The following is an 11,802-nucleotide window of genomic DNA, read 5'->3' as shown; positions in this document are numbered from 1 at the left end:
TCTTAATGCCCCCAAAAGATGTCCCTCTCCCCATCATCCATTTTCACTGCTCACAGACGTAAGCAGCCAGAGCAAGCAGTAGGGTGCTGGGCAGGACAGAGGGGCTGAAATCAGCACACAGATGAATACATTTCCTTTATCAAGGGAGATAACCCCCCTCCCCAAAAAAACAAACAAACAAAAAAAAACACCAAAACCCCAAACATGTAAAAACCCAGGGTGCTAGAAATACAAACTCAATTCATTCAAATTCAGTCTCGTCCAGACACTGGTCACAAACCCTAGTGAGGTGCCTGTAAGCACCGAGTCGGAGAGGGGCAAAGAGTGAGGCCAAGGGAAGAGTGGGCAAGGGGCCTTCATGGGCCCCCTAGTGCTCACTCACAGTGTTACCTCCACCCCTTCCCAGGGACAGTGAAGACCTACAGGCCCTGTCCTTCTGACCCCCACCCCACCCCTGGCCAGGGCTTCGAAGGCCAGTCCCAAATGGTTCTACCCTCTCTTGCTCCATCCTCACTTGTCCAGGCTTCTAGCCTCGCTCTTCTCCTCCTCCTCCTCCACATTCTTCTCTGTGATTAGTAGCAGGTCGGGGTACTGTTTAAGCCATAGTGAGGCTGGGGCCGGGGGAGGCGGGGTGAAGAGAGGAGGAGAAGAGCTGTCCGAGGACCACTGTCTTCACGGGATCCCAAACTGTACAACCAGCTCCTCTCTTGCATCCACACGGATCTGAGAAAGTGCACTGTAGGCATAAGCAGCTATCCTGGAGACCTGAGGTAGAGGGACCAGGGAGGAGAAGAACAGAGAGAGGCAGGTCAGGTGAAAAGGGAGATCCAGAAACCAGGGGAGGAGGATCAGAGGGCCAGAGGGGAGGGAATGACGGGGGTTAGAAAGCCAACTGAAAGGTGGGAGCGAGCAGGGCCCACAAGCTACCAGGTGAACTCCAGCTCCCCACCTCCTAGAAGGCAGAGAGGGGGAGCCCTCTGCCACAGCGTGGGCAGTGTGAGTGGGGAGGCAGGGCTGGAGAAAGGATGGCTCACCTGCTGCAGGTCGGAGAAGGGGATGGGTTCGCTGGCCAGCACTTGGTGGGGCTGACTGGTGAGAGATGGCAGTGGCGGCAGCTTCTTCCAATGGGTCAGGCTGCTGCTCAGCACAGCCAAGCGGGTACTGGCCGATAGAGAGGGGTGGGAAGGGCAATCAGTTTACAGTCTGTCCTGCCCTGCCAAGCTCAGCCCAGGAAGCCTCCCTCAGACCAGAGAAGCAAGTGACAAGGCCTCAGCTGACCACAAATTCACTCCAGGCCCACCTCCCTTGGCCCTCTGCATCCTTGAGTGTCACAGGACAAATGTGCTGACATAAAGGTACCCAAGAGGTTTGTGGTCAGTTTCTTGGGTACCAAATGAAGAGGCTGGACTGGGCCCAGGCTGCAAAGCTGGATCAGGGATGGAGGGGAGGGGAGGAGTCCAAGCTGGCCAGATGCTCACCTGTACTGCCTTGCTCGGTCCATGTACTCGTGCTGCTCCATGCCCTGGGAGTCTGCAGCAGACACGTCAATGATGTTGCTTTGGGGAGAAGAGAAATAGAACATGACAGGTACATCCAAGGGGGATGAAAAGGATTCACTGCCACATGCTAACTCCAGGACTATCTGACACCAGGGCCCCCACCTGCCTACTGGAGCAGGGCTGGGCCCAGAGACGCCTCTCCCACTGACCGTGTTCTATCCCCCATGTCCTGGGTCAGCTCTCTCTAGTCCAGCCTTTAACACAGAGAGGGGAGCTCTGCTCCAGGCCTGGTTCTGTGATGCTCACCTGGCTGTTTTGGCAAGAATGGAGGAGAGCAGGGCCTGCTCATCTGTGCGAGCGGAAGGCAGGCTGTGGTAATTGGGCTCGGCTCCATTGAGGGCTTTGGTGGGGGGGCTGCTAGGGTCCAGCAGCAGCTTCCGCTCCTCTCGGTCCTAGGAGAGATCATCAGGGAGAAGGCAGCCCTGGAGCCCTTAGTCCAACCTGCCTTTCCTGGGTTCTCTTCTCAGCCCAACTCTGACATTTAAGCACCAAAAATATTTTTATTAGGAATATCCCAGGGCCCCAGTATGTGCCAGATAAGTTCCTGCTTGCCCTTTGGAGCTCAGCTCGGAGGTCCAGGACAAAGTAAAGTGGACCCAAACAGTCGCAGATGCCCTGAGAAGATGAACAGAGGCACAAAAGAGGTATAAGGTAACAGCCCTGGAGCTTTACAAAATAGTCCAGCAACTTATGGAGACAGAATACTGCAGGCTGGAAGCCAGAAGAGGTAGAAAACACCAAAAACAGGTGGTCCACAGGGAAATTGATGCAAGCCAGGAGCCCAGTGACCCTCCTGATTCCCCAAACCAGGCCCTCCCCAGCAAAGCTGCCTGTTCCCAGGATAGAGGCCCTGAGGCCAGACATGGCCCTAAGCTCAGAGAGAAGACACACCCCAGCTCTCCATGCCCATTCCTATGTTATTTCAGGGCAGGAGCTCCAGCCTCACCTTCTGGGTCACACAGGCTAAGTGTGCTTCCTTCTTGAGGCAGGTCCCTGTCCTCTCAGGTGTCCACCTCCTCTGCTCTGAGGCTCTTTATATGGGACTCCCAGGACCAAACTTGACGCACCTGGGAATCCTGCCTGAACCAAGCGAGCTGTTCCCTCCCTTGCTAAGGCGCCACACCTGTTAGTGTGGCTTCATTAACGATCAGCAGCCCCGTTACCACTAGCCCACACTGATGATCACAACCCCCAGAACTGACCTGGGGCAGTCTCCCTGGGCGTGTATAATTCTGTATATAACTCTGTCCCAGTTCAGTTCCTTGTTCTAATATTTCTGGATACAACCCTGTCTTGAGCCCATCAGCTGCAAATCCCTGCTGGCTTTGTGTCAGCTGCAAACTGGATAAGCTGACCTGTTGGGGACCTAGCCAAGCCACAGAGTGAGGGTGCTCAGGACAAAGTCAAGGACAAGGGGCCTATCCTGGCTAATGCTGACTCACCAACTGGTAGTGCCAGACCACCAGACCGCTCAGGGTTCCACTCCAGGTCTATCTCAGTTCCTACCACTGACTTCCCCACTGCAGGCTCCCAACGTCTCTGCCCAACTCTCCTGGTAGAGGGCCACTTCCTCCTGCCAAGCCTGCCCCACCCTACGCAGGCCCAGTCTTGTCATATGATTCTTACTGCTCAATCCTAGGTTGCCCAAGTGTTCACAGCTCCTAGCAGCATGAGACAGAAGCTGTGAGCTTCTGCTCCATTACCTCCCAGGTTCTAGACACTTCCATTCCTAAAGGACAGGCTAAGTACTGAAGTGCTAGAAAGACAAAATACTTGCCAAAGATTAAACTATCAGAAAAGCTGGTTCCATCATGAAGTCCGAGTTTGTTTCCTGTGTCCATCCTTCCTCCGGCCCCACTTCAGACAGACCTTCTTGCAGGACAGGGTAGTTTCTCCCCGTGGGTTCCTGAGACAGCCTCCCAGCAGCCACACTGCTCCCATTAGAGAGGACACTAACATTGGCTCACCCACAAAGGGCAAAGGGAACACAGGGGAGGTTTTTACACCAAATTTTTTTGAGTCAATGTCAACCCAGGAGTGTTTCACGGTCTACCCTAGCATAGACACATATGTGGTCTGCCTATGACTAGTCATCTATAAGAAATAGCTTGATCCAATGGATAGAGCACTTGGCTTGGCATCAAAATACCTTGGCTATGGCACTTCTCAGCCTTGTAACCTTTGCTAAGGCACTTAGCCTCTGTGAACTTTTTCCTTGATTTTTATTGATTTGTTCCACTTATTTATGCATTCATTGGTTGTTTCTTGCATATGCCCTGACCAGGGATTGAACCCACAACCTTGGTGTATTGGGATGACCTTCTAACCAACTGAGCTACCTGCAAGGGCACCTAGGCTTTTAATAGACATAACTGGTATCTTATGACAAATGTCTGGCAAGTCAAGTGAGATAACTGTAAAAGGGCTTTGAAAACTGTGCATGTCTTTGTATTATTATAAAAATGGGGCAGTGATGAGAGGGGAAGAGGAACCAGCCCAAGAGCTCAAAGAAGGATTTTTTTTATAGTGAATTGATTTTGGCTTATAGATCAGGTAATTAGACTTTTGCCATCTGAGGTCTCAAATCACCTAGCACTGATCAATCACTGCCTTTGGGATTTAGGAAAAGAAGAGCCCATCAAAGGCAAGGTGGAGATAGAGGAGAGCAACAAGCCCAACCCTTCCAGCTAGAAGCTGGTTTATCCTTTCTCATAAGGCAGGCATTAACCCTTCGTGAGTCATTGCCAGAAAGAGTCCATATTATGTTTTAAGAGACAACTTCCCATAAGCCACAACTTTCCTCAGTAGTAGGGGATACTGTCTCTTTAAAAGGCTGGGGTGACATGAAAGGTTTTGTCAGAGGCATGCCTAACATAAGACAGAGGAAATGTGATTATGTGTTCACTGTGTTCAGCCACCCATGCCTCTCGTACAAATGATTTTCCCAAGCCTAAATCCCTAACCCACAAGAGGTTCACATGAGTCACTGGGGAAAAAGACCTCCTCCCAAATACCAGTGACATATCCATTTCTGCCACCATCTACCCAACCAGACTGTGGGCTCATTGCTGAAACCTTTCTACAGTCTTTGTGTCCAGTACACATTGAGATGTGGAACCCAGGCACAGAAGCAATCAAAAGTGAGGGGCCAACAGCTTAAGACTGCATCCTTGGAAGGGTTTCCCCCCTCGAAGGAGGTCAGGTGGGAAGGACCAGAATTAGTGTGGTGTGAGCCCAGCTGGTGACTCAGTGGTTGAGCACAGACCCATGCACTAAGAGGTCGCTGGTTTGATTCGTGGTCAGGGCACATGTCCGGGTTGCAGGCTCCAGATCAAGAGGAAGCAGACAATGTTTCTCTCTCTCTCTTAAAAAAATTAAAGTATGGTGTGAAAATGCACGAAGAGGGATATTTTAAAATTGTACACGTCTCCCCCCAAGCTAATTCTTCTTGCAAAGGGATGTGATCTACAGCCAACTTCCCAGGGCAAGAACCCCTCTAGCTAGCTAGAGGAACCATCAGGCCCAGGTAGGGACTGCACTGAAACAGTCAAAACTGAGTTCCCCATCCCATACCACCACCCGCCTCCCGCCGTCCCAGTCCAGCCAAACGTAAACCTGATGTTACTTCCCAAATAATTTTCTACACATCCTGATGTCCTCGCTGTGCCTATTAATAAATCCTTCACTAACTCAAATGCCACCACCTTCCAGAGGCCTCCTCTGGCCCTAGACATCAGCTGCCTTCTCCAACCTCAGGGACTGAGAGAATATGCAGATTCCTGACTTATCTCAGGACAAACTAACTCTGAGCCTCAGCTTTCCCACCTCTACAACGGATTCACAAAGCCCGCTAATGCAAGCGCAGGGAGGGGGGAAGGGAGTGCTTCCCAGGGACCTAGACTAAGGATCCTTGAAGCTGTAAAGGTCTGAAAGTAGGTGAGGTGAAAGGGTGGAAGAGCAAGTGAGATAAGCGGCTGCCAGCACACCCCCACTGCACGCCCCAACACGGTGACTGTACAGAGAGAACTGGGGCTTTAACAGTAGAGGCCGGCCCGGCGTCTCCTCTGTAATATGTCCCCTCCGGGCCTCCGTACTCAGCGAGCCTCGCCGTCCAACTCCCCCTTCTTCTGCAGGGTTTTTTTCTGAGCCCCATGCCCCAGCGTTTCAGCCCTCATTCCCGAGCCCCGCCCGCCGCGGCCGCACCTGGTCCGAGTCCTCGTTCTCGCTGCTGTAGCAGCACCCCATGGCCGGGGTCGGGCCGGGCGCTCAGGCCGTGAGGAGGGACGGCGTCCGTGAGGAGCCCTTCCGGTCACATGACCCGTGGCTGCAATGAGCAAGCAACTACCCGCCTCCACGACTATCCCTTTCCAGAGCCGCTTCGCTGCCGCGGCGGCCCTGAAACCCAGGCTTCCGGTCCAGCCCCCGCCACGTGACCATTTCCAACCAATAGGAAGGCGTACCCTGCGTGATAAACCGCAAGACACGTGATGGGAGGGCAGGGAGGGGTTTGTCACATGACCTCAGCTCCTAATCCTTTGCAAGCCATATAGAGGGTCTTGAGTGGTCGTGTGGCCTCCAGTCTACCTTTGTGGACCAGTGAGCGAATTCATACCAAGTATCATCATGATGTGATTTCCTAAATACCACTCGAGGGGCGAGTGGGATGCACACACGTAGGCCCCAGTTGCTCAGGGGCAAGCCGGGGGACCTTACACCTTCACAAGTGGAAGTGGAGTGGAGCTTAGTCCTAGTAGTGGAGATAGAGGCCACTTTACTGATCCCTTTACCCTTAGGCACTTATCTTCAATCCTGCCATTTTATAGCAGTCCTACTATGGAACATACAAAGCTCACCTTCCCTAGGACCCTGAAAACAGGTTCAAGTCTGTCATTCAAAATCTTGCAGGTTCTAACACCTGCTTCCCACTCCAGGCCCAGAGGGTGGTGGTACAGGGATTGGAGAAATGCCTCATCAGCCATAGCAGTTTTTCTTTTTAAATATATTTTATTGATCTTTCACAGAGAGGGAAAGAGAGTTAGAAACATCGATGATCAGCTGCCTCCTGCACACCCCACACCGGGGATGCGCCCACAACGCATGCCCCTGACCAGAATCGAACCTGGGACCTTTCAGTCTGCAGGTCGACGCTCTATCCACTGAGCCAAACCAGTTTTGGCCATAGCAGTTTCTTGATTGACCTCCTGGACTTGCACGTGTATCCAAGCACGCTGTCTCCCCACTAGGTCTGCTTGCTGTGTTCAAGATTCAACAATACCCTCCTGATTCCCTTCTCTAACTTTAGTCTCTGGACATCTGTGCTTAATCCCTATTCTGTGTTAAATCATTCATTTATTAAATCAAATTTTACTGAATATCTGCAATATGTACATACTGTTGTATCTGATTATGTAGCAGTTCACAAAAACAGCCAAGAGTTCTTGTATTCACTGTTTCTGCACCAATTTCTTCTACCAAACATGGAGTTCAAAAACAAAACAAAACATAACATCTACAAAAAACATGGAGTTCTTGCAGGGCAGGGACAAAATCTCTTTTCTGTGACCCACTCCCTAGCACTTATTTAGAGAAAACTCAAATTTGGAATTAATGAATAAATTACAACCTCCCTATCACGTTGGCTCACATCATACCCCATGTGCTTGCTAATCCAAAGGATTGTAGGAGAGGCTACCAAGACCTATAGCTCTTTTGTCCTTCAAATCAAGACCATGGAGTTCTTATTAAGTGCTGAGGGCTCCTGAAGGGTAGGAGGCAGCTCCAGCTTGCCCCTGGGGTTAGTAACTTGAACTTCAGGTTTCAGGTGACATCAGCAGTCTCAGCATCAATAATTGAGAGCAAGTCCAGCCTGCCTCAGGATTCTACACTTACCCTCCAAGGACTTCCCCCTTCTGTCCTATGCTCCGATCTTCCTCAAGCAGGAGCCTCCAGCCCAGGTAAGCAGGGTCTTTGAGTGTGGGTTCCCAAGCACACCGGTTCAAATTTGCCATCCCTAACCTATTCACACCCATTCATACATTCCTATTTTCATTTTTATTTTTTACCACTACCAGGGGCCTCAAAAGGGCATGGAGGAAGACAGGAAACTTATCCCTCATAGCCGGCTGGGGGGAAGAGGGCTGAGTGAGGAGAAAGTGTGTGCTTTGTGTATGCACATGTGAAGGGAAGTCTAAGGGAGAAAAGAGGGGACTGTAGGGGGAAGGAGATAGGACTGAAAAGAAATATAGAATCAAGGACTCTTCTCAACCCTAGGGAAGCACAGGAGAAAAATCCTGGGGTGGGAAGGACATCTTATCCTAATACCTTGTGGAGTAAGTGTTTTGATTGCCTTTTATTGAGGCAAAACAATGGCAGTGAAGGGGTTTCTGATGTAAAGCTGTGCCCTTTTGCTCCACAGTAATGGGTCAGAGGAGACCAAACAGGCAGGGGTAGGGGCAGGAGAAGGATATGTCAGAAGGGAACTGGTGAAAGGGGTCCTGAAGAATGGTGACAACAGAGATGAAGGGAAATGGGTGGAGGGAGCAAGGTGCAGGTGGGACCAGGAGTTGGAAGTGGGGAGAGGTATTCTGGGGTTGGGTTCTGAATTTAGCATGAGGTCCTTGAAAGAAAGTTCATGGGCTTGGGATCAGACCAACTCAGACTCAAATCCTAGTCCTGCTGTGTGACTCTGGACAGAAGACTTAACCTTTATGAGCCACAGTTTGTAAAATATAGGGATAATCATTACTACTAGGGATTGCACGGACAGGCAAATATCAGGTGTGGCTTTCCCTCACTGTCTCCCTCCACCTCAGGACCCCTACCAGGACCAGGTAGGGACCATGTCTCCTGCCATCGCACTAGCCTTCCTGCCACTGGTGGTGACATTGCTGGTGCGGTACCGGCACCATTTCCGACTTCTGGTGCACACGGTCTTGCTGCGGAGCCTCCGAGACTACCTGTCAGGGCTGCGGGTTGAGGAACGGGCCTTCAGCTATGTGCTCACCCACGCCCTGCCTGGGGATCCTACTCAAATCCTCACCACCCTGGACCACTGGAGCAGTCACTGCGAGTACCTGAGCCACATGGGGCCTGCCAAAGGTCAGTGTTCCCTGCATTCTGCTCCAGGAAGCAACCCCCCAAGATGGTGAAGGAAGAGCTGGGATCTGCCACTGCCTTAATGGGTGACTTAGGCAGGTTCTTGATTCTCTATGGGTCTCTTTTTTCTCCTCTGGGAATGAGGAGGCTGGGCAAAGTTAATTCATCTGGCAAAAATTTATTGCCACCTTTTTTGTACCAGGAGTGTGCTGGGGGAGAAGAAAATAGAGGCCACATGGGTGAATCAGCCACAGATGCTGGCCTCAGGGCTTAATACAGGGGAAATAACCATCTCTGCACATAACCCATAACTTTGTAATGTCTTTCTCTCTCACTACTGAGGCCCCCACACCCCATTCAGGGCAGCTCCCTGCCTGGATTTGTCTGAGTCCCAGCTCCCAGCACAAGTCTTTCAGTCTTATTTAAGAAATTGGTCCAGCCAAGACCGGTTTGGCTCAATGGATAGAGCGTCAGCTTGGGGACTGAAGGGTCCCGGGTTCGATTCTGGTCAAGGGCATGTACCTTGGTTGCGGGCATATCCCCAGTGAGGGGTGTGCAAGAGGCAGCTGATCGATGACTCTCTCTCATCGATGTTTCTAGCTCTCTATCTCTCTCCCTTCTTCTCTGTACAAAATCAATAAAATATATTTAAAAAAAAAAAAAGAAAGAAATTGGTCCAGTACCAAGGTTAGAAAGATATTCAAAGAACAAATAAGGGGAAATTAAATTGGAAGTTCTAGCAAAGCTCCTTTAAGAGATTATTAGATGGTCTCTCAGAAGCCTGTGTTTCTGCCTGGACTTTCCTGGAGGAAGCAACAGTTTAACAGCCTAGAAGGATTGCTTTCGAGTTGGCCAGACAGGCGAGGATAGGGTTGGGAAGGGCAAAGTTAGCCACATAACAAATGTGACAGGAAGGAATGAGCCAGAATGGCTGATCCTGGGCACAGTTGTTTGGGATGGCTGTGGTACAGGCTACAGGTAGGCATAACTGAGAGCTGAAACTGGAAAGACAGGAGCAGTTCCAAGAAGGTCCTGAGTATCAGGCTGAGAATCCCAAGTTCAATTCCCAAGGCCTTAGGATCAAGGAACCAGGGAGTGATAGTGACAGATTTTTTTTTTTTTTTTTAGAAAGATTTCTAGTGGCTGGTGTGAAGCCTGGGAAGTCTAGAGGAGAAGGGGTACCACGGGCAGCTGAGACTAGTCGGAGAGAGATAAGACTCCAGCTGGTTGGCAGCTGCAGGTGGCATTTGAGATCTCTTTCTGTGGCCTAAAACCCATCTCCCATGTCTGCTGCAATAGCTATCTCTTCCCATAGGTCAGATCCTGATACGGCTGGTGGAAGAGAAGGCCCCTGCTTGTGTGCTGGAGCTGGGGACCCACTGCGGCTACTCCTCACTGCATATTGCCCGGGCCCTGCCCCCTGGGAGCCGCCTTCTCACTGTAGAGCGGGACCCACGCACAGCAGGGGTGGCTGAAAAACTCATCCGCTTGGCTGGCTTCGACGAGCGCAAGGTCAGCCCCCACCTCCCCACCTCTGGTCTCCTCCCTTGGCCTTGTCCTGGCCAGGCCTCCCCTGTGGAGGAATCCCACCTGGGAGAAAGCAGCAGCTCCACTTAGGGAACTGTGATCCTGGAGGCTGTGTGAACTCTTGTTCCAAGTCATTTGCACACACTTACTGCTGAGTGACAAAGAAGCAGTTCAGAGGAAAGTCTCTGGGCCCAGCAAATCTCAGTCCGCTTATTAGGTATGAGACGTTGGGCAAAGCACTTCTCCTCTGGATCTCAGCTTCTTCACTGGCTGAATAGAAATCATAATACTAGCCCTAGCCGGTGTGGCTCAATGGATAGAGCATTGGCCCAAAGACCAAAGGGTCCCAGGCTCAATTCCCAGTCCTGGTTGGGGCACATAGGAGAGGCAACCAATCAATGTGTCTCTCACATCAATGTTTCTCTCTCTGTTTATCCCCCTCCCTTCCGTTCTCTCTAAAAAATCAATGGAAAAATTACCTTGGGTGAGGATTAATTAACAAAACAAAAATAAAGAAAAATGACAATACTGATCCTGACTTCTTGGGTTCTGAAGCCAGAGGAAATGTGAGAACACTGGTGGAGATCTAGACAAGGACCTGGCATAAAGGAAGCCAGATCCTGATGGGGTCTGGTGGGGGATAAACCTGGTGTGTCCCGCCCTAACCTCCAGCTCCTTCCACCCCCACAGGTGGAGCTCATCGTGGGTAACTCAGAGGAGGTGATCGCAAGCCTACGGGCCCAGTACCACCTGAGCCGGGTAGATTTGGTACTCCTGGCACACCGGCCCCGATGTTACCTGCGGGACCTGCAGCTTCTGGAGGGTCACGCTCTGCTGCCAGTTGGTGCCACTGTGTTGGCGGACCACGTGCTCTTCCCTGGTGCCCCCCGCTTCCTGCAGTACGCCAAGAGCTGTGGCCGCTACCGCTGCCGCCTCCATCACACCGGCCTCCCAGACTTTCCTGCCATTAAGGACGGCCTAGCCCAGCTCACCTACTCGGGACCTGGCTGAGGTCTAGGCCCAGGGGTACTAACTGCTGCCCACCTCACCCCCACCCAAGCAAGGACCTCAGAACATCCCTTCCCCTCCCTGCTTGTGGCCTGACACACGCTAGGCTTGGAGTTGGGGAGACTCTCCTCCTACCTCTGCCCTACGCACCAGAGGCATCAAGTTCTGTCTGACTGCTTGGTCCCACCGCTTCCAGAAAAAGCCTGGAACTGACAGGCAAAGGCCTGAGCTCCCACCCCAGCTCTGTCACTGATTGCTGGGTGGCTCCAGGGGAGTCCCTGCCCTGCTCTGAGACTTAATCTGCTCTCTTAAGGAAACTGGCTGGAAGAGTTTTAGACGTTTCCTAGCTCTGAAACACAAAAAGCCTGCCCTCCCCAGCCCATGACATTGTGGACAGAATTAAAAGAAACAGTAAACTCTGAGTTAGAAGCCCTGCAGGAATGGCTGGTGCAATGTAAGCTAGAGCAGAAGGCAGTGACGCCTGGGCCCTGGCCTTCCCTAGCCCTGGCCCAATGGCCAGGTAGGTTTGCCTGAAGTCCCTTAAATGCCCTCTCCCAAAAGGTCAAGAAAAGATGCTGGATTCCTCTGGACCCCACCAAAAAAAAAAGGGGGG

General features: G+C 51.6%; 2 protein-coding genes across 3 annotated transcripts; one reads left to right on the top strand and one right to left on the bottom strand.

Moving 5' to 3' along the window:
- Positions 1 to 118: 118 nt before the first annotated feature.
- On the bottom strand, positions 119 to 5,995 carry LAMTOR1 (late endosomal/lysosomal adaptor, MAPK and MTOR activator 1). Its single transcript, XM_084894402.1, has 5 exons — positions 5,763 to 5,995; positions 1,806 to 1,951; positions 1,479 to 1,556; positions 1,035 to 1,161; positions 119 to 765 (listed from the first exon to the last, which is right to left on the bottom strand). Exons 1-5 carry the CDS (start codon positions 5,802 to 5,804, stop codon positions 673 to 675), a joined length of 486 nt encoding a protein of 161 aa, XP_084750528.1. The 5' UTR covers positions 5,805 to 5,995; the 3' UTR covers positions 119 to 672.
- Positions 5,996 to 6,614: 619 nt separating this feature from the next.
- TOMT (transmembrane O-methyltransferase) lies at positions 6,615 to 11,725 on the top strand. 2 transcript variants are annotated; one of them, XM_084894348.1, is made up of 4 exons: positions 6,615 to 7,513; positions 8,372 to 8,657; positions 9,970 to 10,166; positions 10,872 to 11,725. In XM_084894348.1, exons 2-4 carry the CDS (start codon positions 8,399 to 8,401, stop codon positions 11,190 to 11,192), a joined length of 777 nt encoding a protein of 258 aa, XP_084750474.1. In that variant the 5' UTR covers positions 6,615 to 7,513; positions 8,372 to 8,398; the 3' UTR covers positions 11,193 to 11,725. The 2 variants fall into 2 exon arrangements, with proteins under 2 accessions (XP_084750474.1, XP_084750473.1); XM_084894347.1 differs by having other exon boundaries at positions 6,615 to 8,657.
- The last annotated feature ends 77 nt before the right edge of the window (positions 11,726 to 11,802 follow it).

Source organism: Pipistrellus hanaki, assembly GCF_964339955.1.
Source record: "Pipistrellus hanaki genome assembly, chromosome: 9".
Classification (NCBI taxonomy): domain Eukaryota; kingdom Metazoa; phylum Chordata; class Mammalia; order Chiroptera; family Vespertilionidae; genus Pipistrellus; species Pipistrellus hanaki.
Note: the sequence above shows the minus strand (reverse complement) of the source record. Positions and strands in the feature narration are given on the sequence as shown.